Source organism: Protopterus annectens, chromosome 10.part0 (genome assembly GCF_019279795.1).
Source record: "Protopterus annectens isolate FY-2018-M chromosome 10.part0, PAN1.0, whole genome shotgun sequence".
Taxonomy (NCBI): Eukaryota; Metazoa; Chordata; order Ceratodontiformes; family Protopteridae; genus Protopterus; species Protopterus annectens.
In genome coordinates this window covers 1,648,637,309-1,648,663,490 of record NC_056744.1, presented here as the reverse complement: position 1 = coordinate 1,648,663,490, position 26,182 = coordinate 1,648,637,309, and the positions used below count along the sequence as shown (strand labels likewise).

The window sequence follows — 26,182 nt, the reverse complement described above, 5'->3', positions numbered from 1 at the left end:
ACCACATAACTGTGGTGTTGTCTGTCCGTATCAGTAGTTGTCCTGGTTGTTAGAAAAAATTGTCAGGAGTCAGCCGACCGGCACTTGCGAACTGCTATCACCGCACGGCAAGAAAGACTGGAGAACATGGCGTCGGCTGTCAGCTTTGTACTCCTGGCGCTCTGACGTCAGGGAGCATGGTTGAACAGCCGACGCCGGACCCATACTTTGGGATTCTGGCCGACCAAGGACTGCCTGCCGGCAGGGGAGAACCCTGCAGTCATGATTGCAACAGTGAAACACGATGAACATCTGCACTTGGAGTGCCTAGTAACCTGGGCAGAGGAGTTGAGAATAGAGAAGAGGCTAACCTTGGTGGGGGAGTCAGGGAGCTCAGAAAGTGTGAAAGGAGTGTACCTGCATCAGATAATAGCTCTAGGGAATATCTAGCCATATAAGTTTGATAGTTAATTGCTCTGAAGGCCAAAGTAGCAAAGGTACACACTTTCCCAAAGTCTCTCCAGGACTTTGCTCTCCTTATCCGAAGGAAGCAAGGAGGTACAAGGCAATAACTTGGATGTCTTGTTGCCAGAAATGGAAATTGTAGCATGGTCTGCAGACTGGGATTTAAAGAGGAATTTTGAGTCCTCGGGCACCTTATAAAATCTATCTGGGCACTTGGGAGCTGGAGGCTGGGAGTCTGGGCATTTAGAATCAGCAGTAAAAGCATCTAAGAAGGCTGGAAGAACAGGTGGGGGGGATGGCAGATAGTAAGAGTGAGTCCATCTGGAGGAGGTCATAGTACCTCTTTTGTATGTCAGACACTTGGCAACAATCTCATTTGAAGAATTATTCAGAATAGTTTCCTCGAAGGAAATATCCTCACCTGGAGAATCAGTACAGTACAGTTTTGTACCTACCATAAATGTAGATGTTCGAGTGTTCACACTGCTGCAGTCATCACACTTGGGTTATCCTGCAGTCAGGCGGTCCCACAGTCGGCCTGAATTCCAAAGTCTTGGTCCGGCGTCAGTTGCTGTCACTTCTTCCCTGACGTCAGTGTGCCAGGAGTATACAAGATGCATCCGACGCCGTTTTCTTCAGTTTTTCTTGCCCCAGATGTCAGATGCCCCCAAGTAGGTAGGCAATACATACTGCTAATAAAGAACAACAACAATACCTTCAGTTACAAGCAAATACACCACAAAGGTTGTATAGGATAGAAAGGCATAGATAAGGCCAGTCAGTTCAGAGGGGATGGAGGGAGGGTAACCTGGACTGCAGCAGTGTGAACACTCGAACATCTACATTTATGGTAGGTACAAAACTGTACTATGTTCATCGTGTTACACTGCTGCAGTCATCACACTTGAGTAGAATCCCAAAGCTAAGGTTGGGTGGCTGGTCTATAAGGAGTTAGGATTGGCTATGAGGCCCTGCAGAACTGCAGTGGCAAATCCTGCTCTGGATTTAGAGTAAAGAGGCAGGTGGTAATGCTTGGTAAAGGTGTGCACTGAACTCCAAGTTGCAGCCACCAAAATTTCCTTGGTAGGTACTCCTCTGAGAAAGGCCGTTGAAGTGGCTGTAGCCCTGGTGGAATGTGGCCTAATGTGTTTTGGGACTGATTTTCCATGCTGTGTGTAGCAGTAACGAATACAGTGCCCTATCCATTTGGGTATAGTCTGCTTTGAGATAGCCTTGCCCTGTGATCCTGCAGCATATGCTACAAACAGTTGCTCAGTTTTCCTGATAGCTTTTGTTTTGTCCAAGTAGAAGCATAGCTGCCTGTGCATGTCCAAAGAATGCAGAAGTTTCTCCCCTTTATTCTGGGGGTTTGGATAAAAAGTTGGCAAATGGATGGTTTAGTTAAGAGCCACACTAGATACCACCTTGGGCATAAAGGTGGTGTTTGTCCTTAGAGAAACCCTGTCCTGATGAAAAATTATAAAAGGTTCCACTGCCATTAATGCCTGTAGCTCTGAGACTCTTAGTGCTGAAGTTACTGCTAGGAGCAGAGCTGTTTTCCATGATAAAAATTTTAGATCGGCTGTACTTGCTGGCTCAAAAGGTGGCAGGGTTAGTTTTCCAGAATGAAATTGAGGTCCCAAGTTGGTGTTCGTGCTCTCCGGGGCGGTCTTATGTTTTTAGCCCTGCTGAGGTAGTGCTTTAGCAAGGGATGAGAGAATAAAGGAGGATCCGTGTTGTAATGTGCTGAAATGGCAGAGGCGTGTATCTTAACTGAGGAGAAGGAAAGGCCTCTGTCCAGCATCTCAGTTAAGTATTGTAAAATCTGAGGAATGTTTGGAACAAGAGGGTCAAGGCTTTGAGCCCGATTCCAGGTGCAGAATCTCTTCCATTTTTCTGAGTAAGCTTTCCTTGTGCTAGGCCTCCTGGCCTCCAACATGACATCCATAACCGCTTTAGAGAGAGAGGTGTTGCCTGTTTGACTAATGAATCTGCCATGCAGCCAGGTTTAGGGTTTTGAGCTGTCCGTGCAGGATATGATTGTTTTGCTGAGTCAGGTGGTGTGGAATTTGAGGCAAAATCCATGGTGGCCCTTGAGCAAGGTTCCTTAAGATAAGAGTACCAGTGCTGGCGTGGCCAGTCCGGAGCAATCAGGATCATCCGTGGTTTCTCTTGCCTGGCTTTTAGGAGTACCTTTGAAAGGAGAGGCAAAGGTGGGAATGCATACACTTTTAGGTTTTTCCAGCTGAACAAAAGGGCATCCACTTTCCATGCTTGTTTGTGATAAGTCCTTGTGCAGAATTTTTGTAGTTGGCGATTCAGTGGGGAGGCAAAGAGATCTATGTCTGGGCATCCCCATTTTTGCGTTACCATGCTGAATATTTGGGGATTCAATTTCCATTCGTGAGGGTCCAAAATATTTCTGCTTAGATCGTCTGCCAGAGTATTTCTCTTTCCTGGCAGGAATTGTGCTTGCAGGTGGACTTGGTACGATATATGTGTCCCACAAGGTCATGGCTTGCCTGCATAGGGGGTAAGAATGAGTGCCCCCTTGCTTGTTTATGTACCACATTACTGTGGTGTTGTCTGTCTTTAATAATAATTGTCCTGGATGCAGAAGGTCCTTGAAAGCGGTTATGGCATTTTGAACAGCCAGCATCTCTTTTTGATTGATGTGTAGATGCATCTGGTCTGTGGTCCACTTGCCCTGAATGCATTTTCCTGCCATGTGTGCTCCCCAGGCATAATCTGAAGCATCTGTTGTTAGTGTCTGCCTGGCTGTGGGTAGGGTGAAAGGCTGACCCTTGTTTATGTGACATGCCTGTGCCCACCATCGAAACTCCTGTTGCAGACAGGGAATCATTGGTATTACTGCTTCTAAACTGTGAGAGTGTGGAGTCCAAACACTTTTTAGGTACCATTGTATTTTCCTCATATGCAGTTTGGCATGTGGAATTAGTAGTATGCAGGATGCCATGAATCCCAGGGCCTGCAGAATTTTTCTTGCAGGGAGATGGGACTTTTTTTTCCAATAACTGAAAATATTGAATTAGTTGAACTTGTTTGTCTGGCGTGAGGTAAGCCATCTGGGCCGTTGTATTTAAGGTGGCACCCAGGAATGTAATCTGCTGTGAGGGCACTAGTTTTGACTTCTTTTCGTTTACTGTGTACCCTAGAAAAGTCAGCAACCTCTTTACAAATGCCAGATGCTGTAGAAGGATGCCCTTTGTCTCTGCTTGAATGAGGCAGTCGTCCAGGTATGGATATATTTGGATTCCTTTTTGTCTGCAAAAAGCAACTATTGGTGCCCGGCACTTTGTGAAGACCCTGGGTGCAGTAGATAAGCCAAAGGGCAGTGCAGAGAATTGGTAGTGCATTGAACCAGCTTTGAATCTGAGGTATCTTCTGCAATTTTGTCTGATAGGGACATGCAGGTATGCCTCTGAGGTCCAGAGTAACAAGCCAAGCGTTCTTGCCCAGCATGGGTAGAAGCTGCTGTAAAGTCAACATTTTGAATGTCAAAATATCCAGGTAAGTATTTAGAATTGATAGGTCTAGTATGGGCCTCCAGGCCTCGTCTTTTCTGGGGACCAGGAACAGTCTTGAGTAAAATCCTTGTCCTTGTTCTTGCTGTGGAACTTTTTGAATAGCTCTCATGTCCACGAGGGCTGTAATTTGTCTTTGTGCCTCTGCCCATTGATTTTGTGGCAGGTCAGGCATTCCTTTTAGCCTTGGTAAAGTATGAAAGTGGAACCTGTAACCTTGAGACACTATATTAAGAACCCATTTGTCTTGGGTAATTGTTTGCCAGTTTTGAGAAAAAAGTGCTAGCTTTACCCCCAAGGGGGCTTCCAAAAGGGAAGTGCTTGGCATACGAAGGGGAAAGTCATTCAGCCCGTTTCCTGTAAGGTTGAGACTTGTCCTCACCTCCTTTTAGGGTTGAGTTGCCCCATTGTCTTTGTCTGTTTGAGCCTTGGGGTTGAGATCTGCCTCTTGGGCGTCTGTATCTGCCTCTCTGTGGCTTGTCTGACACTGAAAAGGACCAATTTTTTGTAGGCCAATTCCTGCTAAATCGAGGTGGCTGTACCTGTAAGAAATCCTTGACTGTTTGCATAAATTTAGCTTTATCCTCTTCTGCCTTGGCTCCAAACAAAGTATCATGCTGTAAAGGAGCATCCAATAATTTTGCCTTAACATGATCAGGTAAACTCGGTTCTTTTAACCAAGCATGCCTTCGAATCACTGAAACTGCAACTGTGGCCCTACAAGAGGCCTCTAGAGAATCAAAACCACATTGCAGAGTATGTTTTCCTACCTGTTCAACTGCATGCAACAAATCCTGCATTTCTTTGCAATCAGGCGTTTCTGAGCTTGCAAGCATTTTCTGTTTTAACTGAGCCATTAAATATTGTTGGTACTTAAGCATGTGAAACTGGCAATTTAAAGCTCTTACTGCTAGAGTTGCAGAAGTGTATACCTTCTTCCCCCATCTATCCAAAGCTCTGGAATCTCTGTCAGAGGGTACTGGATTTTTTGCAATGGAAGCCTTAACCCCTTTTGGTCCCTGGGAAATAATTTCTGGATCTGCAGAAGGGTTTTTATAAAGAAACTTGTGAGAGTCAGGGACTCTGTAGTACCTGTACACAAACAAAAATAACAAATAATTAAGTAAGGAATCCACACTTAATAGACAAGTGTTATTCACATCACTCATTAAAAGATTTGATAACTGTAATCCAAAAGCATTTTTGTTTTTATAAAACAAGAGGCTCTGTAACAGAAACATTAGTAGATACCACCAGCACCAACTAAGCACTTTTGTCTCGTATGTATCCGATGAAGTCCCTCATACATACAGTTTGAAAGCACTTGGTTGCACTTCAAACCAATTAAAGTTAATTTTTAATCTGTCTCAGACATCTTTGGTGGTGCTGCTGGTGTTATTAGCGCTTCTGTTGTGATGAAGCCTCTTGTTTTATAAAAACGGAAATGCTTTTGGATTACAATTATTATTGGATCAGTTAATGAGAGTGAAGTGAATCATACTTATCGGTTAAGCTGCTGCTGGATTCCATTGCTTTGGTTACTTCTTGCCATAGTGAACAAATATGGGCCACAGTAATGCATTTCAATTTCATTTTGCAGCAACTGCTACTTGCAGCCCAGTCCTGCACAGCAATCCATTATAGATATCTGGTTAGTGAAAAAAAAAAAAAAACTTTCCTCACAGCACTACCACAGTGCTACTCTTTCTACCACCAGAAACACAACCATCACGTTTTTCCCATTTCTAATCTGGGGGCTTTCTGCTACTTTCTTTCCCATGATATAGACAATAAATCAAGTAGTTCATAGATGGGGCACAGCCGAAATACTGCAATCTGGCTCTTCTGAATTAAGTCATATCTCCTCTCCTTTTAACGGGCTTAATTAATTCTGGTTTACTGACCAGCTTAGGATATCTACTACTAATTCTCTTGAGCTAACAGCTTGCAACACATTTACTTGTTGTCACTTGTTCTCAGTGTCAACTGCTCTAACTACCAATTGCCTAATACTACTGAATTAACTAGCTCTCCCACCAAAATCAACAACCCTTCTGAACTGTGCTAACTCTAACCCCAATACTCTCACCTGATCAGTAACCTTAACCACAGCACTTTCTTCACACTCCTTAATCTTAAAGTCCCCAAAATTCCCTCCTCCTTCCCAAAATTTAAAGTTCTCACATCACTCCTTAAATCTAGAACTGCAGTCCACCTTCCAACTCAAACTACTCCTGCACCCTTAACCCAAATACCAATTCTTGATCGTTGCCAGAAACCATAACCTACCCATCCACCCTGCAGCTGCCTCACTTACCTTGCTCAAACATGTGTACTGTGTTCAGGCAAAGTGCAAGAGTGCCAGTATCACTGTATGGTTACCGCAGTTCACTGAAATATGTTACCAAGCTCAAGAGAGATGCAGTCCATGCAAGCTACAAGACACCCTAGATCCAGTCTTCAACACAGTGTTTGTTGAGCAGGAGGGACTCTGGTGCTTGTGGTAGACCATGTGTTAGTCCTACTAGGCCAGTATTCTCTTTTCCAGGGAGACCTAAGGGGGTATTTCACAATGACTAGGGGACATTTGTCCAGGGTACTGGACAACTTCCCAGTTATTTTTTTTTCAAAAAGTGCCAGGGAGTCTCTTGCAGCCATCTGATCTATGCCCAAATCAGGCAGACAGGAGCTCAGTTTCATATCTCATTCGAAGGATAGGTATATTCTTTGTGTTACCATGACTGGTACATCTGCTTTACTGAAGAGGCTTTCAGTTTACAGCAAGAAACCATTTTGGAAGCAAAATGCTTCAAGAGCATTAACAGATCAAGAACAGATTTCCAAGATGGCTGCAAACTGAGTAACAGCTTAATTTCAGCTCTCCTAGTGGTAAAACTCGGAGAGTAAATGTGTCTTTTTCATTAAGTTTCAGTATCTGGCTAGTAAGTGCACTGCCTGGATGCAAGCAAAAAGAAATTCAGAGAACCTGAAAGAAAATCACAAAAGGTGAGGAAAAATCACTGGCTGGGAAGAATCCTGCAACACTTCATCAGAAAGCAGTTCAAGCTCAAGCTTTGGTATAATACATAACTTCCAGTAATCTAGAAGAAAAAACAAGTCAAATGTGCTCGGAGCCGATTAAAATAAATAAAACACCGAATAAGTATATAAACTCAAATAACAAAAATCTGGAAAATGTGGAAGAAGCATTAACTCATTCTCTCCAGTACAGTGCTTTTCTGTGGGTAGCTTTAGCTCCCAGTGGGTGTAGTTTAAGCCTTTAAAAATGAAGTTATCACCTTACAGTTCTAACAAAAAACTCATTGGCAGAGGTCAAATATCAAAACAATTGTGTTTGTCGTCATATATGCTTCAAGAAAAAAATATTCTGATACCTCGTATGCAGCATGGTTTTGGAATTAATAATGCTAATATGAACAAGCAATATTTGATGCCTAGAGGTGCAGTAGAAGGTAACTGCAAAAACACCTGGAGGAGCACTTGGCTGTAATAGGTTAAACAGATATTCATATGAGCAGACAAAACTGCAAAATCAGGGATCAAAATGAAGAAATGGCCGAGGAGACTGCTCAAGAACAGACGTTTCAAAACATGGTAGAATTAGAGGACAGAGCACGTAGGGAAAACCTGAGATCTTCTGTTGTACCAGAGAAACTTATGAAAGCACAAATAAGCAACTGGACTTGATGTTTCAAAACATGGTAGAATTAGAGGACAGAGCACGTAGGGAAAACCAGAGATCTTCTGTTGTACCAGAGAAACTTATGAAAGCACAAATAAGCAACTGGACTTCTTTTCTACAGCAGGAACTGTTAAATGGGCACATCTTGAGCATACTCCAAACCTGGCTATGAGAAAGCAGTCCAGACCATTAATGGTAAAGATGCCACCCTACCAGCAGAAAGAGCGGATTCTAACAAACTGTGGCAGAAGGACAGAGTACTAAAAGTGGGAGACAGTAGAGTGTTGGTGAAAAATGACTGCTCACTGTACACCAGGAAGAACAGGAGTAAATTTACTCCAGCAATCAGGGAAATGTTTACATACTATTTTTATACCCCAAGCAGACTCCAAACCATTTTTCCTCAGGTAGACTTCAAATGCTGGAAGTGTGATGGGGAAGAAAGAGGTAAATGGAAACATATTTTTGGGAGCATAATGTGTTGGTAGACTAACAATTCTCTGCAGACTACACTAACATAAATACTGGGTGAGCAAATTGGTGTAACCCAGGAAATTATTTTTTTGAGCTATGATACAGAATTAGAATTGCCTAGACATAGTGAGAACTTTCTGACTAATTCTTGTAGCTGCAAAAAAACAATTACTAGAAAATGGAAATCAAAGTCTAAACCAACTGTATTAGAAGTGAATATAGTAACAGATATAAAACAACTGAAGTAGGACCTTTAGAATAGGGTAGGAGCAAACTACATGGAAACAAAATGGGAATTATGGGAACAATACATGCAGAAAAATGTTTTGGAGGAGGAATGAGGTTTAAAGGAAAGCAGGAACTGAATGAGCTTTGTTACGTTTGATTGATCATGATTGGATAGATAAGTGATGTATAACGTTTGCAACTATAAATATGTCAATATAGTGTTTTCATTTATATAAATGTGTGAACGCCTATACCATAAGTGAAAATTTAATAAAGATGTTTCTTATTTAAAAAAAGATTCTTCAAGAGAGGCTGCATGTCACTTGAAGGAAGACTATAATTACATGAATTAAATGCCCATGGTTATTAGGCTGTTGGATGGATACCTCCATCTTTGTCTATGCACATTCACTCACTCTTAGTACTAAATCCATTATAAAGGCAATGCTCACGAGGATTAACATAATGAAAACTACAGTTGTATTAGGAACTTGCCATAATTGCAAACATTCAAGTATGTTCACTGTTGCTATCTTTATCAATAGGCTATCTTGCTTTAGTCTGTGGCTGGCCCACGTTCAAGAGATATACTAATCCTCCGATGGTATCATCTATCTCTCTCTCATGTGGGAATCAGAATGTTGGTGATACAACAGGGATGTCAGCCGATGCCATATTTAGATCTTTCCCGTCTTTGCTGGAAAACACGTGTGCATCAGTCTCCGGAGCAATAATGTGACAAAAAAAAAAAAAACAGGAGCTATCCCTTTGACAAAAAGCCCATCCATGATGCCCTGATTTCTCTCTCTCTGAGGATTAAGAAAAGTTGAAGGAGGAAAGGGGACCTGGCTGAGACAGAAGAGGTACAATACAGTAGAGGGTTCCCATGTCAATCCTAGGATCCACAATAAGAATGAGACAGGGAAGGTGTGAGGAATACATACTGCAACAGTGAATGTACTCAAACATTTAATTTTATGGTAAGATCTTAATACAACTTTACTGTGATTATTTTACTATTGAAGTCCTATTCAGTGGGTGGCTGGGACTTCGAAAAAAAGAAAAGACCATACAATAAAAGTACAAGTAAGAATTGCCCTGGCTCTAACACTCCAGCACCTACAGTGGTTATAAAAAGTGTGCTTCAGAGAAATGCTCCCAGAGGCCTTGGCCAACGCTATACACAGAAACAGGCACATTCCCTCTTACAAGATTCACATTCCTGTACAGACTTTGCTCTCCTCCTTACTGTGCTTGGAGTGAGCCTTGCAACTGTGGACAGGCATCCAAACTGCACCCCAGGTTGAGGCAAAGAAGGCAATGGACATGACGATCTTTTCAAGATTTGTTTTCCACAATGAACTGTTTTTTTTTTTTGTTTTTTTAACAATAACACACATTAAAATTACAAAAAAAGATTGTTCTGTGGTGCCTGAGGAGCTGATGATGCTGACACAGCATACCACTGCAATACTGCATCAAGAAATATTGAAAGATGGCATCAGTCAACACCCCTCTTAAAACAATAAAATCCTAACATCTAAGTGGAAGCAAATTTGTTAAGATGACTGAGTGATGGTTCAGCTCTGGAAGTCTAGCCAGCTGCTGGCTACCTGCAGAATAAATATGCTAAACTCTATGGGACTTACATTAGGGATTTTAAAGATAAAGATGAACCCATTTTATTATTTTTTTACTTTTCTGAAATAAGATTACAAAATCACAGCAATAATTATACAAGACTGAAAAAATACAAGAAAGGAATGTAAAATATGCTGAATCAGGATTTTATACACATATGCCACTTTTTACTCTATCAGAAATGTAACAGATAAGCAAGCTCCACTTAAGCAGGTAAACAAAAATATAAAAAAAATTAATTAGCAGTGTGTTGTTTCAGTGGTGTGGAATGGTGTGTGAACTTGTGACCTTTTCTATGCATGTTAAAAAGGAAAATTACGTAAATTTGTAATTTCCTTCTGCTGAGAAACACTGCAATTAGTCACAATGTGAAATGAGTGACACTCATAAGGAGAAAACCACAGTTGATCTGCTCTGCTATTTCATTGTTACTCTTTCTACATTCTGGAAGCTAATAGTTGTCGTCTTCTTCTTTCGGCTTTTCCCAGCTGGGGGTCGCCACAGCGGATCACCTGTCCGCTCATGACTGGCAGTGGAGTTTTACAGTGTCGAGTTGCCAGCCCGGCTAAAAATATTTAGGCTATTTCAAAGCAGACTATTTCAAAGTGGATAAGCCACTGCATTCATTTCTGCTACTTACACCATGGCAAACCTGTGCCCAAGGGCATTCGGTCTCGTTCCACCAGAGCTGCAGCTACTTCAGCAGCCTTTCTCAGAGGAGTACCAACCAAAGACATTCTAGAGGCTGCTACTTGGGAGTTCTGTCAACACCTTTACAAAGCATTATCATTTGCTGGTCTACTCTAAGTCCAGGGCAGGCTTTGCCACTGCAGTTCTGCAGGGCCTTATAGCCGCACCTAAAGCTGTTTAGCTCCAGCCTCCCATCCATAGCTTTGGGAGTCTACCCAGATGTAATGACTGCAACAGTGAAACACGAATAATATAATACAGTCATGTACACTTACCATAAATGTAGATGTTAGAGTATTCACTGTTGCAGTCCAGGTTACCCGCCCGCCATCCCCCTTGCATTCTGGAATTTATCTTTCCTTCTCTACCTTCTACAACCTATGTGGTGTATTTGCTTGTAGATGAAGGTAAAGTTTGTATTGATGTATGTGTATATATAGTTTTTATATATATATTTTTGCTACCTTTTTGAGGGCACCTGACATCTGGGGCAAGAAAAACTAAATAAAATGGCGTCGGCTGCATGTTTTATACCCCCTGACGACCTGACGTCATGGAAGAGGAGACGGCAACCAACGCAGGACCGAAGACTTTGGAATTCAGGCCGACTGAGGGCAACCTGCCAGCAGATTACCCAAATGTAATGACTGCAACAGTGAAACATGAAGAACATCTCAAATATCAAACTATTTTTGACACATACTGACTAATTTATACTGTAATACTTTAAGTCAATGTAAAATGTTTATTATGCAAGATGAGCTTGTTTTTTGTATATCTGTCTGCAACTATGAAATATTTTACCTGACAAATTGTCATACTCTCTCAACTATGATGAGCTTAGAAATGTTAAATATTTATGAAGCTTTTCTCCTCAGGCCTTTATTGAAAAGGAGTTTTGCATGGCCCAGTCAGACAATCCTAGTAATCAAATGTAAGCAAATAATGATTGGATGTCACACAGTCTGAAATTTTTGAAGGATACTGACTTTTGCAAATAAGCAAAATCCCATGTATTGTGATAAACTCCATGGAAATCATTGTTTTAGAGAGACATACATGTCCAAGTTCTGAACTTTTACCAAGTTGTACTCAAAATTAAAAAAAAAAGTGGTTTTGTCTGTAACGGCAACATCACAAGTCCACACTGTCCCAGTTCAGTGCCACAGTCAATGTAAAAAAAACATGTTTATGTTAACAAAAAAGCCCATGGAGCATTACATACTTGCTTTTTACTTACATTGTGTCATTTTTGTACCATAATACCTAAACCATGAAGCTCTACATATTTTCTGTAGTTTTCCTAAAAATTATTAAAATCAGCAAGAAAAAAATAAATTTAGAAGGTACAATTTAAAGGGTTTACTTACTGTGGTGGTTATTGTCAATGTCGCCTTTCTGTACCGTGGTATTTTTACCCTCCACATCAGCCTTTGACAGTTTGTCATCTGCTTTAAATAGGAACAATAACTTATTTTTGGGTATTTTGTAACCTGCACATAAAATAAATATACATTTTTATTTTGATTAATTAGCCAAGATGCCTGATATAGCAAGGCCACTTTTCAATGGATGCCAAAGTCAAAAGCCCAATAGACTGATACAATATGTTAAAATTGTGTGGACAGCAGTAATGATTACCCAAGATGTTAGCAGTGCAAAGAGTTATGCAGAAAAGTAGGATACAAACCTAGACAAAGGTATTAAATTGTCAGTCTTGACTAAATCAAAGCAAATGGGAAGATTTAAAAGCAAATCAGTGAGGTAGTCGTCAAACTTTAATAAAATATGTAGTAAAAGGAAAAAATTCCTATAATTATAGAGCAGAACAAGTGACCTACAATTGAGAACATTTAAAACTAGCTGTAAGAAAAAAAGCTTCCCATGAACACAGACTAGCCAGCCACAGAATCCAAAGACAACTCTGTTATAGTGGCTATTGCTAAAATACTGACAAATAAATTTAGTGCCGACTTAAGCCCAAAGACATCTATTCCAAACCCACTTACCCTGGTGAATCAAATCACCAATCATAATGAAAGAAAATGCAATAAAGGTGATCTCCTAAACAAACAATACCTCATCCATGGTACCTGGTTAATCAGGTGATCTCCTAAACAAACAATACCTCATCCATGGTACCAGACAATATACCAGGTTTTCTAATTAACAGCACTAAGCAAGCACTGGCAGACCCAACTCAGACTCTTCATCCTGAAACTATTAAGTGGCTTTGTCCCTTGGGACCCCTTGAGTACTGTAATCCCTGTTAATGTAGTCAACATATGGCACATCGGTTGTGATGTTACTCCACAAAGGTGGCCCCACCTCAGGTATCGAGAATTAGTGACCCACTGGTCTAACATGCAAAGCCATGAAACGTATCATAACTGACTTAATGAAATATAATATTAAAAACCTTATCAGACTTGACTGCAAGCAGTTTGGCTTTGTCCAGGGTAGATCCTGTTTAGTGAACCTTGTAAAGTTCTTTGACGGGGTTACACAGGTTGTAGACTGGATAAGCTGTTCACACACTGTACCTCAACATTGCCAAGGCATTTGATACCATACCACATGCACCACTGTGAAAAATTTCACCAGTCTAAAATTTGGTGGTTATTGTCAAGGTTGTCTTTCTGTTCTGTGGTACTTCTACCCTCCACATCACCCTTTGACAGTTTGTCATCTGACACAGAGGTGTTTTGAGTAGGTTTCCCAACCAAGGGAAGGGGATTTAGCTCCAGGATTTTGGTTTGGAAGGCACTATTTGTTTGACCATATCACATGCCAATATAACAAGTTGATGGAACACCAAATTGACCTGTAGATGGTTAGGTGGACAACAAGCTGCTTAGAAACAGGACTGATATTGGTAAAAGCATCCTCTGAAAGCATGAAAGTGACCAGCTGGGAACCCTGCTGTTTGGTATCCACTTCTATGATCTCGACTTATAAAAATGAGGCTTGCTGGTTGTTAAAGTTCACAGATGATTCTAAGTCAGGAGTCATCATCAAGGTTGAGGACTTTTCGTAGTAATATTTTCAGGAAAGCAACTTTTGTTAATAATTATCTTATTTCTAGCAGTCCACACCCTGAATTTATGAAGAGAAATGCTGTTGGGGTCAGTTTAGTAGCATGTCATCATCTCATTAGTATGGACACCAAATCTGAAAGTGAGACTGTATCTTAAGCAATTATTTTTAGATAGAGGTTAGACTGACCCATTTTTGGACAACATTACTGGGGAGGTTAAGAGTCTTAAAAGTGCAAGAAACCCTCCCCATTTTGCTTAGTGTTTTTTTTCAATTCTAATACCTCTAGTCAACAGTGTTCCAAAGGTGTTGAACAGGGTTTGATGACTACATGGTTTTCTGTACCCATATCTGTAGCATTAGGACCACTTTGAGTTCAAACTGGAAAGTTATTTTGGGCAATAAAGATCTTAGTGATATACTTGGTGTGGCACCAAAATTTAGTTACAAAAACATTTTTGATCTCAAAAAGTTATTTGAGACTGCCCCTATTACTGCGAATGTTAATAAAAAGGGGCATGCTCCATTGCAATGGATACAAACAGTGCAGCTTTACTTACAAAGGATCTAATGTCCTTAGGCATACTGGTTTGCAATTATGGGTTAAAGGCAGGTTTACATGCCACTCGACATTTGTGGTGTATTCAGCTACCTGTGATTCTTGTCAAATGTTTTTAAGTAGGAAAAACTATTAGGAAACTGAGCACACATACTTCTGAGCATATGCTAGCTATTAAAAAAAAGGAAGCTACGAATGCTCTAGCCAAGCATTTATCAGTTTGCACCAAGTTTAGAAAGTTTTTATTTTTTGTATTGGATTTTGTTATTCCTAGTCCCTTTAGTGGTAATTTCAAAAATCTTTTAGAAGTAAAAGAATTGAATTGGCAGATTTTTTTTTTTTTTTACAAGATGACAAGGTGTTAGGTTTAAAAGAGCAATTAATATTAAATTTCTCCTAAAAATGTGATTATTTTCATTTAAGTGATATGATTATTTATTATTTTAAGTATTCATAAATATTATAGCTTATATGTTTTGTATAGAATTGTATACGTTACAGTTCCTTTAAGAATCTGAATTCGATTGTAGTCATATGACCTCATTTTTGTGTGAAAGGGATTTACTTTGCACTAAAGCTCTGAAGTTCAAAGAGAATAAATGAATGAAAGTGCCTAGTTTTACTTTAGTGCAGTGTACTACGTTTTTCACCATCTTGCAGCGTCCAGTGAATCTACAGTTTACAGGCTTTGTTTGTGGTTTTTGGAGTCCTTCTGCCATTTTCGTTTTGATTTGACCACTCTGACATACATGCACTCGTCAATAGCTGGTGTACTAAGACTGGACTCAAGTTCAATGCCAGAAAGTGTAGCAGGTACTTGTATTATCGCAACCAGATTTTCGTGGTTGCAAATTTCGCATCGTTGAAACCAGACAAGCGCATGAAACACTGTGAAGTGTTGTTCAGACTCCTTATTGCTGGTGAAAAACCTGTGAACTACCTTCAAGGACAGCAAAACTTTCAAAATTCCTATTCTGGTTTTGCGTGCATTATAGACGCATGCTTGAATTGCCATCCATGCTCTCTTACTGACGAATGGAAAATCTGAACGCACACACAGGAAGATATTTTTTGGAAAGTAATGTTTTCTTAAAAAAAACTTAAACATACTGCACAATAACTACTGCAATGTGAAAGTTCACGTACAGTAATGCTTGTAAAAAGTCAGGGTGGATGATGTTGACAGGTGATTGTGGGTTCCTGATTACACCTAGTAAGAACAGTACAGAAAACATGTTACTGGCTGATGAAGCACTTCTTGTCGTTTGGGGAATGCAGCAGGTTTTAAATTTGGAACTGAACATATGTTAACAAATTGTTAAAAACAAAAAGCGAAGCAAAAACCATTATTCCTGTGTGTATGCCTTTTTATGTGGGGGAAAGTGGTCAGCAACTGCAGTGGGTAAGACAGCAGCCCTGAGAGTTGAAGTGTCTATGCACTTTACTGCCAGCTAAATGACATGTTGGTGGCAAAGTGCATACCGAAACAGCAACATTAAGTTTGTCATTTGTTAATGACAACCTTGTCTAAGACAACCTTCATTATGCAAGAAAACCCATTGTCTGACATTGCCACATCATTAACACTTAGATGTAAACATCAGGAAGCAACAGCTATTATCGCGAAAATCTGGTTGCGATAGTACACAAGTACCATGGAGCATTTGATACACATACCATAGCTCTGGCTTAAGGCACAGATAACACTACTTCAAAATGGAAATGTCATGGGAGGCCTGGGTACTTTGATGGATAACTCCCTTACGTTTGATCACCAAGTTAGTAAATCCTTTTAACTTGCAGAGCTTACAGTAAATGGTACTTCTTCCAGATCAAAATAATTCCCCACCTCCTTGTACTCAGCACTGAACAGACCCATCACTGGGTACAACACCTCCTCTGGAATGTATCTTCCTAAGAATATCAAGCAATTGCAAAGACTCCAGAGGTTTGTATCTAAAAAGGTCAGGGGATTAAAAGACCTGAACTAAGATGGCAGGCTTTTGTCCCTTTGCCCATTTTCAGTCTCCTTAGGGATGATTTGTACCTTGCTCTTGGGGCTACAAGTAATCTGGTAGTCCGAAAACTCTTATACCTCAATAAATCAAACAGCCCAGCTAACACTAGGTTCAGGGATCTAAATCTACCTACCCTTTCTCTGCAACAAGCTCCCACTCTAAGTTAAGCAATGAGACAATTAAAAGGAGATGGACAACTGGATGGGGATTCATATATTCACTCCAGTGTGACTGGCTTGGCCCTCATTCAGAACAGAGGAAACAGCTAAGGGTGGGTATTGGCAAGACAGAAACGACTAGTCGCCTAGTAACTCCTATGATCCCATGAAAAAGTCAGGATGGCAATCATTTAAAAGCAGAAATCCTAAACCTTAGTACAGTCTGTACAGTAGGAAAACAGTAAAAATAGGTGTACATATTATTATTCTTTGCTGATTAACACTACACACTTTAGGAAATATACCTAGCAAGGCCAGAAAAGTTTTAACAGAAGTGTGGAGAATAAACATGGAACTAACCTGGTCATAAAGTGTATATAAAAAATAAAAACTGATGCTGTGATATAATCCAATACACACATTTAACAATGAAGTGTTATTTTATTACTCACATTTCTGTCTTGTCAGACAACTGTAATCTATGAAAAAATACAGTACGAAAATAATCATCTTAACAATCCAACTAATTCAAAGGTTTCCCAGTTTCTCTCCAAGCCTTTATAATGATACTTTACCCTCTGTAATACACAGTTTTAGTTGCTGTGTGTTTCTATAGCATCTTTCAAAGTTTCACATCTGAAAATGGTCCAAGACCATAACAGCTGCTTACCCGACTATGTAATAGACAGTTGCAAGGGGGCAAAACAGCAGGTGAGATTAGTTACAAATTGAAAGCCAAGGCAGGTAGCATATTCTTGACAGAAATATGTAACTGTAGCTACACAATTTGTAAAGAAGCCTCACCTGAAGTACTCTGTCCAATTACAAGAACACCAAGAGAAATTTAGGCACATATGACAATATAAAAACATCAAGAGAAAGTTGAAAGTTTGAACTTTTAGACAAAGTTTCCGTATTCTCAATTTTCATACCAAGTGATTCTAAGCAATTAATTAAGTAAAGCCAAACCTCCTTTGCCATCTGTGAACTGACTTGATGTCTAACAGGTCACAGTTTGTCAACAAACAGTGCACTTCAAACACAAAGTAATGAACTACCCCTTTGAAGGGCAGGCTACCAGATAAATATATATACACTTTGGATATCGAAGGCGATATTAACAACATTAAAAGGAATTACACTATTTAAGGGTGGCTGTTTCATACAAAAAAAATCTGTTCAAGCCTGGAAAACATTAGTTTAAAAGTAAAAAGTAATGCAACTTAATTTAAAAAGTCTTAACCCTATAGCAACAGAATGGTAAAGCAGAATATGCCAGGAGGTTTTATATACACGAGTCGGCACACTTATAAATTGGGGGGAAATCACATGGAAGCCTAGCACTAGGGAGCTCTAGAGACAAACAGATGGAGGGGAAAGAAAGAAAAAGCAAGGAGAAGAAAGGTTAGCTACATCAGCTGCACTTAAAATGAAAGAAGGAAGGCATTCCTTACATGCTTCTGAATTATCCTTGCTAAGAATTGTATTACACTTGTAACTTTCAGAATAAAGAAATACTTGTTACTTTTAGTACAAAGATCTGACTTCCTAAAGCTGGACTGTACTTACCTAATGAAACCAACGTTTCAAAGTTTTGTACCATCACTTCCCTGTAAAGCTCTTTATCTTCTTTTGTCAAGATCTTCCACTCTTCTTCTGAAAAAGTGATAGCAACATCTTCAAAGGCTTCTGGTACCTGAAAAGGGGAAATGTGCTTTTATTCAATGCAACATAAAATATGCAGTGTTCAGCAAAAACAATCAGCATTTGGTATCATTTTACTTGGTAGATGGAAAAGACCAGAATAGCCCCTTTAGAGACTCAACCTTCATATAATGGGCAATACAATACATGGCTAGTGACCAATACTAGTACACATATCTCTCTAGTTTTAAATACAACATCTGGGATGATATGAAACACCCAGGGCTTAACAACATGTTGCTTTATCAGGTTTTATAAACTAACTCTGGCTGGTGGCTATTAATGGAATCACGATAGGAGTCAGATGTGGCTTAACAGCACAGAACAAATGGACAAACACTTTCCAGCAGAACTGCTGCAAGGCAATGTGGCACCCTTAGCAGTCAATCCATTTAATAACCCCTGCTGTCTATAAGAGATTGCAAATTGTATCATTTAATGACTGCTTAGAAGTTTGACAGTATTCAAGCTACCATTAAGTGGTCAGAAGTGTCATTATGGTTAGTTGACTCTTATATCAAAAGCAAAATCAAAGACATCTCATTTCACTGGTGGTGTTATTAATGCCACACAATCTTGCTTACCTACCAGGCTCTTATTAAATGTTGCACAGGTCTGCAGCCCGTCATACCTCTGCTTCCCAATGTGGTAATTATATACCACTGTGTAGCTATGACAGAGCTGTGAATTTAAATGCCTTAAATGTATATTCAGTTTTAATTTAAAGCAGCTCTTTAAACAGTGCCACAGAGTTGAAAAGGACAGCAAGATTACTGTACTCCCAACACCATCTAAAGACATCTAACATCGGCATAGAGATAGCACAAGAAAAGAACGGTGTCTGTTTCAGAGTGAGTATTGAGACTCTGCATGTGTGCATGAGTGGAAACAGGGTGGCTGTGTGTGTTTACCTGTGTTTATCTGTAATGTTCATGTGAGGATTTGGGAGAAAACCTCTCAGGAAACAAATGATTTCCCAGTTTAAGACTTCTGGAAACAGCAGGATTACTTAGCCCCCTGCTCAAGTCTAAACTATACAAGTGAAACAGTGGACACATTTGGTACTAGCTGAATGGAAGCAACTACCTTTGCTCAAAGGCCACTCCACTGATTGTTTTTGTGACTTTGCCTTCGTGCTCAGTCTAACCCCATCAAAGCCCTCACTGTGGTTGGGCTCATTCCACTCCCCTTCCCTATTCCCAACTCCCACCACCCCCACATAGCCTATAGTTATATATCCAAAGCCAAACCCATCTAGGCAACTTACCAATTAAAATATAATTAGCATATACTAAACACCCTCCTCAACTATCAACTAATCTTTTACCATACCCTCACTCTTGTTCAGCCATGACCTGTCCACATCTACCAAACATAACTCTTTCTTTCCTAGACCACCTGACCCTCCCATCCCCAGCCACTTCCATACAAACCATATTCTCTCACTACAATAATTTTCCAACTACTTAATCTAGCTCTTCAAACAGGGCTGTAACACAATACTCGATACCTCCACGACTCTGCCCTGCTGCTTTCATTCATTACTTCAAACTTAAGATCCAAACTCTACAAACATCTACAGTTCAAAACCTCTATAATCCCTCCTTAACATATACTACATATCGATCAAATTAACATTAGATGGTAACATGCACCCCGATCCACTACCATCCACTGCTAAATCCACTTTTAACCCAAAACTAAATATACCTCTCGTCTCCAAAATATCCTCATTGCAAAATTTCTACCTGAACATCTGAAGCACTTGCAGTAAGCAAGGGCATGGCATCTAGGTCCAAAGAGGTCACCATACTACTGTACTCGGCCCTCAGAGTACAACACCCCCTATGGTATGTACCTGACCAGACAAGCAGCAAATGAAATGTCCACAAAGGTTCTTTACAAAAAAGAATATATGCATGGAGTAATCACAATGTCGCACTCTAATCACCTCCGTCATCTCTACAGACTTCTGAGAGGTGATCTTTGCATGGCATGCAAGTTATCCCTGGATCCCATTTTGATGAACCTTTTGCACATCTGCAAAACAAACAGCATCAGAACCACTAGATTAAAAGGTCTAAATTTTGTTTGGTGACACAAATAGGACATGTTGGGCAGATGCATATTTTTCTCAGAGAATTCTCATTCTCTGTGGCACGTTCCCCATCCACGTGAAGCAGAGTTCTTCTCTATTCCTATTTAAGGGCAACTTGGACCTATGGGTGGGTAAGCATAAACTCACCCCCTGATCTGGCACCTCTGTCTCTGATGGACAAAGGCAGTCAGTAAATCACCCCATATATAAATCAAATTTATGGGTCAATTTGGGTTGTACGGCTACGCTTAGAAGAGCCCTAGTGGTCATTGGCCTGATATAGACATATGAACCCATAAAATAACAGAGCTGCATGCACAGATCGCCCAAAACTCTCCTGACAAATAATTACAGAAATATGGCTAAAGTCCGGCATTAAAGATGAAGAAATACTACCACCCAGTTACAACTCACTTGAATAACTACACTTTCTTTTTGCCTAAGGTGTAGCCATCTTGTATAAAAACAGTATGCAACTTACGCTTTTCCCTTGTCCCCATCCCACCCTTTAATAATGCTGAAAGCATTAGTGCTCTACTGAAGTTAAAGCCCCACAAAATCCTATCCATAATGCAAATTTACATTCATCCATGAAACATCAGCACCGCTGAAGAATTTATATCATAGATCACCTTGAATACTCCACAAGAAAAAATGTTACCACATTTCAATACCGACTTGCTATCAATTGCAATTGCCCTCAAAATGCATCAGTCTCCATCACCTAATTAAATACCTCTCCCACTCGCTATATAAACACCAACAAAGATTCAGTACTTGACTGGGTACTCACCTTCACCTTAACACTCTCCTATAGCTCTTTCTCTGTAATGCTGCAAGTATCTTCCTACCTTGTCATCAGAGCTCAAAACCATACCACCTTAACGAAGTATGCAACCTCTCCCACTTCCAAAAAGAAACACTTCTCCAGAACCTACAACTTTATAAATGGCAGCATCAAAAGTATCTTCCTTTAGATGATGCTGTTACACAATTCTCCAGAACCTTCCTTAACATTCTAAACAGAACAAAACATGTAAAAGCCATACCAGCTCCTTGGTTGACCAGAGCCGCAAAACATTTAATGAAATTCGGAGATAAAGCCTGGAAATCCCGGATAAAAAATAAAACACAAAACCACTAGCAAATCAGAAAATCACACTAAATACCAAACCAAAATAAAAAAAAGAAAACTACTGCTCTAAACTACAGTCCAAAAACCTTGGAATTCTACAAAATCCTCAAATCATGCCATGCCATCAAACCTAAACCCACACTGCCCAACACACACACACACACACACACACACACACACACACACACACACACACACACACACACACACACACACACACACACACAACCACTGAACACTTCATAAACTCAAGTCACATTCCCTAATCAAACACCACACCCCTCCCATCAGGCCCCTCTACTCCCTGCAACACCTGTTGCTCTGCCCATTCTCACTGCAACCAGCTCAAACCTCAACCATTAAAACTTCTTTTAAGACTAAAACCTACCACCCTAGCACCAAACACTCCCTGCTGAATATCTAAAAATGGCTGCCGAGGCTATAGCCTATCCCATTTCTACCACTTTAGCACAGAAGCATACATCCCAACATAATGAAAAAAATTGTATCCTACAACTACAAAGAGGAGGAAAGAACACCAAACTTAGTAACTACTATCTTATTGCTATCTAGTCCCATTATTCAAAATTCTTGATAAATGTATTCAATCCCAGCTCTACCAACACCTTGACAAAAAATAACCACCTCTACCCCTCCCAACACGGCTTCAGCCCCCATCATAGCACTACTACAGCTCTCTTGCATTTCGCCAATAGTATACATACTCATAAGAATGAAGATTAGCATCTGCCCTCTTTCTAGACCTTTCCAAAGCCTTTGATACAGTCTCACACCCCACCTTCCTACAAAAACTCAACTCTAGGATTTGATAAAACGTCTACTGAATAGCTTAGCAGCCAACTTGCTAACAGATCACTGGACTTAAAACAGCACAAAGATTTATCCCTTTTCATCCCTGTCACCACAGGCATCCCCCCCAGGGTCTATCCTTGGTCCCATTATTTTCTGCATATTTATTATAACCTCCGAGATGTCACCAAATCAGCCACAATAATTCAGTACACCAACAAAGTACAGTTTTGTACCTACCATAAATGTAGATGTCCGAACTGGATAGCATCTGCAGTCATAACAACTGGGTTGTCCTGTCGTCAGGCAGCCCTTCGGTCGGCCGGATTCCAAAGTCCGGGTCCGCTGATGTCGCACTTCACCCGACGTCATCTCTGCTGGTCTTCGGCATAAAGGCATCAGCCGACGCCATTTTCCTCAGTGTTTCTTGCCCCAGATGCCAGTTGCCCTCTTGGAAGGCTAAATTTTGGGTAAATGCCAATGTTTCCAAAAAGATAGAAGGCAAACACAAAAATAAGCATGTATGTACATATATACAAACAAATACACCATAAGAGACTCCCCCCCGCCAGCTAGCTATTAGGAGGGTAAATACCCTAGGAGTACCACAGAGGGGAAGGAGGGAGCTGCAGATGCTATCCAGTTCGGACATCTACATTTATGGTAGGTACAAAACTGTACTATGTCCTTCATGGATGCATCTGCAGTCATAACAACTGGGTAGAATACCATAGCCAACTAGGGGAGGAGGAAGAATAGATTATGGTGTGGTTAGGATCCCTTGCAGTACAGCAGTGGCAAACCCTGCTCGGGATCTGGAATACAGAGGTAAATTATAATGCTTGGCAAATGTATGCACGGAGGTCCAAGTAGCCGCCTCAATAATGTCCTTGGTTGCCACTCCTCATAAGAAGGCTGTGGTAGTGGCTGTTGCCCTTGTAGAATGAGGCCTTATGTTCTGTGGAATTGGTTTTCCATGAAAGGAGTAACAGAATCGTATGCAATTTCCTATCCATTTGGAGATTGTCTGTTTGGAAATCGCTTTTCCTTCCCTTCCTGTTGCATAGGCTACAAACAGCTGGTCAGTTTTTCTGTTACTTTTGTTCTGTCCAGGTAGTAGCGTAGCAGGCTATGTACATCCAAGGTATGCAGCATTCTTTCCCCTGTGGTTTGTGGGTTTGGGAAGAAGGTAGGTAGGTGGATTGCCTGGTTTAAAGACACTCTGGATACCACCTTAGGCATAAATGTAGGATTAGTCCTCATGGACACTATCTTGGTGGAAGATTAGGAAGGGTTGTACTGCCATTAGGGCCTGAAGTTCAGAAACCCTTCTTGCTGAGGTTATTGCCAGTAGGAAAGCAGTTTTCCACGATAGATGCTGCAGGTCTGCTGTTGCTGCTGGTTCAAAAAGGTGTCAATTTTTCCAGCACAAAGTTCAAATCCCAAGCTGGCAATGGTGGTTTCCTAGGAGGTTTTACATTCTTGATCCCTCTGAGGAACTGCCTGAGTAAAGGATGTGAAAAGACAGGTGGATCAAAGCTGTATTCTGCTGAAATAGCTGATGCATGTATCTTGATGGAGGAGTAGGACAGGCCTGTATGTAGAAGCTCTGCCAAATACTCCAGAATGTTAGCAATGTCTATATTCGACACATCTTTTCCTCTTTCAGCACTCCAAATGACAAACCTTTTCCATTTTCCTGCATAGTTCCTTCTTGTTGAAGGTCTGCGGGCTTCAAGGATAATGTCTTTAACCCTTTGGGAAAGCTCTGGATTAGTTGCTGCTATGTGATGTTCCATGCAGTCAGTTGCAACGTTTTTAGGTTTGGATGCATGATGCTGTAGTTGTTCTGAGTTAACATCAAAGGCATCAGGGTATTGACCACATTTTGACCCGAGACATGCTCCTCAGCAATGGGTACCAGTGTTGTCTTGGCCAGTTTGGAGCTATCAGGGTTATCCTTGGACGCTCCTCCTTGATTTTTAGCAATACCTTGTGTATCAAGGGAAGAGGTGGGAATGCATATGCTGTCAGACCTTTCCAGCTGAAGGAGAGCGAGTCCACTTTCCATGCAAGTGGGTGGAATGTCCTTGTGCAGAATTTTTTGAGCTGGTGATTGAGAGGGGAAGCGAATAGATCTATCTGTGGCATTCCCCATTTCTTTGAGATGGCCTTGAAGATGTCCGGTGTAGCATCCATTCGTGAGCATCCGAGGTGGTTCTGCTTAACATGTCTGCTAGAGTATTCTCCTTTCCTGGTACGAATATTGCCTGTAACTGGATGTTGTAGCTGAGCCAGGTTCCAAAGGTCCAAAGTCATTCTGCATAGGGGGTATGAATGAGTGCCTCCCTGTTTGTTGATGTACCACATGACTGTGGTGTTGTCTGTCCTTATCATCAAATGTCCTGCTTTGAGGAATGGTCTGAATTTTTGGATTGCCAGTTTTACTGCCAGCATTTCTTTTAGGTTGATGTGCAGATGGAGCTGGTCCTGTGTCCACAATCCTTGTACGCATTTGTCCAGCATGTGAGCCCCCATCCCAGGTCTGAGGCGGTTGTTGTGATGGTTTGGCTTGCTTGATAGTTGTGAAAGGGTAGGCCTGGATTTGACTGGCATGCTTGAGCCCACCATAGGAACTCCTGTTTTAGGCATGGGATTAGAGGAATTTCTGCTTCTAGGCTGTGCCTGTGTTGGGACCATAAATTCTTCAGGTACCACTGTAGTTTTCTCATATGTAGTCTGGCATGTGGAACCAAGATTATGCAGGATGCCATGAAGCCCAAGGCCTGTAGAACTTTTCTTGCTGTTAGCTTGTTCTGTTTTGTTAGTGCCAAGAAGTAAAGAGGGAGTTCTTTTTGTTTTTCTGCAGTTAGGAATGCCATTTGTTTTACTGTGTCCAATTCCGCGCCCAAGTATGTCCTTGTTTGGGATGGTATCAGCCTTGACTTTTGTAAATTGACTGTGTATCCCAGTGCTTGTAGCAAGTAAATGACCCTTTGTAAATCTGTTGTCAGCTTGCTTTTGTTGTCCCCTGTAGCAGGCAGTCGTCCAGGTATGGATAAATTTGGATTCCTGTAGTCTGCAGTGGCGATTACTGATGCCAGGCATTTTGTGAATAACTCTGGGCGCAGTAGATAAGCCAAAGGGCAATGCTGAGAATTGATAGTGCTCTGATCCTGCAAGAAATCTGAGGTATCTTCTGCAAATTGGTCGTATGGGGACGTGCAGGTATGCCTCCTTGAGATCTAGAGTTACCAGCCAGCACTCCTTGCCCAGCATGGGAAGAAGTTGCTGGAGGGTCAGCATTTTGAATTTTGGGACAATGATGTATGTATTTAAGATGGACAGGTCGAGAATAGGTCTCCAGCTTTTTTCCTTTCTTGGAACTACGAATAGTCTGGAGTAGAATCCTTTGCCTTGTTCTGTTATTGGCACTCTTTCCACAGCTCTCATCTTTGTTAGTTGCATTATCTGCTGTAGAGCTTCTGTTTTTGATTTGGAGGCAGGTTTGGCATTCCTCTTTGACTGGTAAAGAGTGGAAGTGGAACCGTATCCTTGGTCTATGGTTTGCAGAATCCACTTGTCTTTTGTGATATAGTGCCAGTTCTTCGAAAATAAGGTTAATTTTCCACCTAATGGTGCTGCTATTTGTTCCCTGGTAGGCGGAGTTAGAATCAAGTCACTGTGCTGTTGTAGTGGCAGTGGCTGTGTCTGTGCCTCTGTTATTACCTTGCCACTGTCGTCCTCTGTAGGCACCCCTCTGGATTGATTTCTGCCTCTGGGACGCCTATTCCTGCCCCTTTGGGATCTTGTGGAGTCAGGAAAGGACCAATTTTTGGCAGGCCAGTTCCTGCTAAACCTTGGGGTTGAACCTGCAAGAAATCTTTAACCGCTTGTACAGATTTTGCCTTTTCTTCCATTTTCTTCATTACCTGCTGG

General features: G+C 40.9%; 1 protein-coding gene across 1 annotated transcript in view; it reads right to left on the bottom strand.

The window, feature by feature from the left end:
• Positions 1-26,182, bottom strand: part of LOC122814365 (zinc finger protein 729-like) — a 448,289-nt gene that overhangs the window by 55,954 nt on the left and 366,153 nt on the right. The window contains 2 exon segments of the mRNA XM_044086949.1: positions 12,096-12,218; positions 18,066-18,192. Of these exon segments, the coding sequence (XP_043942884.1) occupies positions 12,096-12,218; positions 18,066-18,192 (250 nt within the window).